Source organism: Penaeus japonicus, unplaced genomic scaffold, assembly GCF_977035675.1.
Source record: "Penaeus japonicus unplaced genomic scaffold, GWHDUDI00000001_assembly GWHDUDI00000006, whole genome shotgun sequence".
Taxonomy (NCBI): domain Eukaryota; kingdom Metazoa; phylum Arthropoda; class Malacostraca; order Decapoda; family Penaeidae; genus Penaeus; species Penaeus japonicus.
The window spans coordinates 41,175,158-41,179,208 of record NW_028234408.1 but is presented as its reverse complement, the minus strand read 5'-3'; the positions used below and the strand labels follow the sequence as shown (position 1 = coordinate 41,179,208).

The 4,051-nt window shown below is 42.4% G+C and overlaps 1 protein-coding gene across 2 annotated transcripts in view; it reads left to right on the top strand.

Moving 5' to 3' along the window:
• The window catches only part of LOC122251768 (uncharacterized), an 8,452-nt gene extending 4,401 nt beyond the window's left edge, over window positions 1-4,051 (top strand). Inside the window, exons 4-13 of one of the 2 annotated variants that reach the window (XM_086537547.1) lie at window positions 1-113; window positions 351-500; window positions 718-872; window positions 1,072-1,230; window positions 1,336-1,656; window positions 1,855-2,024; window positions 2,213-2,367; window positions 2,535-2,672; window positions 3,240-3,409; window positions 3,575-4,051. The exon at window positions 1-113 is cut by the window's left edge and continues 42 nt beyond it. In XM_086537547.1, the coding sequence (XP_086393673.1) occupies window positions 1-113; window positions 351-500; window positions 718-872; window positions 1,072-1,230; window positions 1,336-1,656; window positions 1,855-2,024; window positions 2,213-2,367; window positions 2,535-2,672; window positions 3,240-3,409; window positions 3,575-3,808 (1,765 nt within the window). In that variant the 3' untranslated portion in view covers window positions 3,809-4,051. Of the gene's footprint in view, window positions 114-350; window positions 501-717; window positions 873-1,071; window positions 1,231-1,335; window positions 1,657-1,854; window positions 2,025-2,212; window positions 2,368-2,534; window positions 2,679-3,239; window positions 3,410-3,574 lie in introns of both variants that reach the window. The other variant, XM_086537546.1, reaches the window with a different exon arrangement.

Genomic DNA, 4,051 nt, shown 5'->3' with positions numbered 1-4,051 from the left:
AGATAGTAACCTGCGCGAGGACCTGCCCTACGGAGTGCAGTTCCACTCCGTCTCCGAAGTGGTCATCCACCCGGACTTCTCCACCTCCGGAAACGTCCATGCGAATGACTTAGGTGAGTCACAGGGAAGTCGGCGTCCGTCATAGTTGGTTTTGTTTGTTGTTGACATTGCAGTGAAAATACTCGTTGTGCATTTTTTTTCTCTCTTTTTCTCTTTCTCGTTCTCGTTATTGTTCCCGTTCTCGTTCTCATTCTCATTCTCATTCTCATTCTCTTTCTCGTTCTCTTTCTCTCTCTCTCTCTCTATCGATCTATCTATCTATCTCTTTCCCTCTCTTTCCGTCATTGCAGGTATGTTGCGGCTCATTGACCACGCCACCCTCAGCCACCAGGTGTGTCTGGTGTGCTTGAGTCACCAGGACGTCGCTTCCTCCGCCCAGAACTGTGTCCTCTCAGGATACAGCATCGCCGCCGACGCTCACGGAGATCTGCCAAGCACTGGTGTTTACTGGCTTTGTTTTCCTTTGAAATTGGAATATATGTTCAGCATATGGATTTATACATCGTGAAATATTTTAGAAAACTATGTCACTTTTTTTGAGAGGCAATGTAGTGAGCTGTTGTTTTGAATTTGTATAGTCGGTAAAACGTAAGCAACGGATGCAGATCAGAAACCATCTAAAATAGCCACTAGAATTCATGTAATGTTATGTCTTAGTGCCGTTGGATGGTGTCCTGAGAAGGCTTCCTGTGTCCCTCCTGACGAGGACAGAGTGCCAGAAGGCGTTGCAAAGTGAGGCACTGCCTGGGATCAAGAGGTCTCCGGACTCCTTCCTGTGTTCGAGAGACACCAACGTTGCCAATGCCTGTTATGTATGCTGTCTTTACTTAATAAATTAATCAGTGAAGTTAGGTAACAAAGAAGTGTAAAAAAATCTAAATCTTGTCATATCTTATGATTATGATATATAATATATAATCTGATTATAATATAAATCTAAATTTTGTTATAATTTGTAAGATTTTTTTTCAATCCATTCACCATGAACTCCTATTCAATAACTTCCTCAAGGGCTCGTTAGACGGAGGATCCCCTCTCGCGTGTGAGGTCGGAGGGCGCTGGTTCCTGTCGGGATTGGCGTCCTGGAGTCGAGGCTGTGCTGTGCCGGGGGGCCCTACGGTGTACACGCGGCTAGCCTCTTTCACCGACTGGTTCCAGGGAATTCAGAAGGTACGTTTGTGTCTTTGCGTGCTGCACAGTACATAATCATAAAGACAAGCATTCAAATAAAATCTTTGTCCAGAAAACGGATTCACAAGGAAACTCTCCTCCCAGGTGAAAGAGGCACCGGCCAAGCCTTCCGCCTCCAAGAGACCAAGCACAGTCTCCCCTGAAGACCACACGAGTTACTTCAACACTGAAGCTCTCCAGGGTACGGAGTCTCCTGTAATCAACGTGATTCTAGATTATCCCGACGGAGATGGACTTGCTCCTAGTTCAGACGGTGATATTCCCAACGATGGTCAACAAACAGCCGATGTGGACGGAATTCTTGAGGGTCAGGTGATCAAAGTTCCTCCTTCCCTTCTCGGCCAGGAAGGATCAGCGACTCCTGTCGGTAACGGCAGTTGTGGATTTAAAGGCAGCTGGAATAACGTAAGATTGAACGATTTAAATACAACCCTAGCCTCGTATGGAATTTTGTAAAATTGGATTTATATATTTCATAATTTCATACCAAAACTAGGCAATGGTAGAGCAGACTATGTTATACACAGCAAGCCCTTGATATTCGTGCAATAGTCCCCTTTAAAAAAAATAACAATCTATCTCTCTATCTTCCATCTGTAACAGATGATGGAAGAGTCTACGAGCGACGCACCGAGTGGAGTCGCTGCCTCGACGGTGGAATGGTGCTGGATGGCGGCCGTTATGTGGTGGCGACAAGGACGACTCGAGTACCTGTGTTCAGGAGCCCTCGTGGAGTCTGACCTCGTCCTTACTACGGCGTCCTGTCTCAAGAGGTGCAGATTATTCTCGGATGAAGTCTAAGCCATCATGCTATTAACAAACTAATGTTGTTATTTCGAAATTCAAGAGGTACCTTCCTGACGATAAATAAAGTCTTCAGTTAGGAAAATGGCGTGTAGAATCGTAGAAATATTGTCAAAGTACCTGAAGTACCTAGTTAAGTTCGTCTTGTCATTCGCAGGTTAAATACCTATGATTTGCACCGGTACATTGTGGTTCTCGGTGATAGTAACTTGCGCGAGGACCTGCCATACGGGGTACAGTTCCATGCCATCTCTGAAGTGGTCATCCACCCATATTATTCCACCTTCGGCAAAGTCCATACTAATGACATAGGTGAGTATCAAGAATGTGATAATCCTCTTCCCAACATATAAAGCATCCGTCTATCTTCATTAAATCCTTAAACAAGTCTTAACGAACATTAAGTCTCGTCTCCTTCAACTTGCACAGCCCTTGCAACACGACACTCCTACTTCTTATTATTTTCTTTATATCTACAGGTATAATTATGCTACGCGACCACGCCACCTTCAGCTACCAAGTGTGCCCTGTGTGCCTCGCCCAACAAGACGCCATTATTCCCTCTCAGAATTGTGTCCTCACGAGTTATGGCGTCACCGATACCCAACATGCTACAGGTGGAGGTGCCTTTTTTACCATCTGTAAATATGTCACATGATATCATTTGGATATATTTTGTAGTTCTTTTTTCTAGGTATAAGGATTGTCTTTGGCTAGATATGGAAAAAAGTCAAAATGAAAAACAGAAACCACCAAAAAAAAACTAAAGTAAAGAACACTATATAAGGAAATAAGCTAAAATTTTCTCATTGAATCTGAATAGATATGTAAAGGCCCTACATCTAGATTTTATTCTCTATTTTCTGTTTCTTCATTGAAGGAAAGAACCTTCTTCTAGAGTAGCAAAGGTATGAATGAGATCGAATAATTCAACAGAGCAAGAGACAAGGAAACGCGATCTGATTGATCATTCGTTCTTCATTAGAGTTCATTCTAACTGATCATAATGCGTCATTCACTCGTGCTCATTCATAACTTTCCTAAATTTGTCACCATGAATAGTCTTTAACTTTCATCCAGTGACTGGTTTCAGGTCCATTCTCTCTTTAGTTTATTTTGTAATCAATTTTAATCAGCTACAATTATATTTCAATGCGTATCTTCACATACCAAATATCCCCAAGGTCCCTACGATATGACTCCGAAAGAAGGCATCCTCAGAAAGCTGTCTGTGCCATTACTCAAGGAAAAACAGTGCCGCGAAGCCCTCCGTAAAGTGACCCATTCCAAGGCGACCGCGTCTTCAAATTCTTTTCTGTGCGCTGGGAGTCTCGACAAAGCCAGCGTTTGTCACGTATGTTCTTTTTCTGATCTAATAACAACAAAAAAAACTCTCAGATATATTAATTGTGAGAATTTTAGACATATTTTGAGAATATTATATGTACCTATAAGTATTAAAAATACTCTCTCTCCGTGTTTTAGCAACGTAACCTAATAACAGCAAACACCTTTCCAGAACACAATGGCCGTTGGTTCTCCGTTAGCATGTGGAGTTCGAGGTCGCTGGTTCCTCGCTGGCTTGGCGTCTTGGGCTGGAGGAGACTGCACCGTGCCTGGTTCACCTGGTTCTCCTAACGTCTATACAAGGATGACCGCCTTCAGCACCTGGCTCCAGGAATCAGCTGTTTTATTGAGAAAACAAAGAAAGACTGAAATCAGCTGGCGGTATTCACATTTGGCGAGTGGTTGAGGTGTTGTAGTTATGTAGGCCTATGTGTTTGATAAATTCATTAATTTATTTTTTCAATGAGATGGATCCGTTGTCTTTGAGCATATGTAGTTGTGCTATAACACCAATTTATCTATCTATGGTAAAACTAGACTTCGCATAAAAAAAGAGTGTAAATGTACATATAACTCAAAACGACTTTTCTAACCATAATCTTGAATGAACTTAGACACGAGAAATAAAGATATGATTTAAGTAAACGTA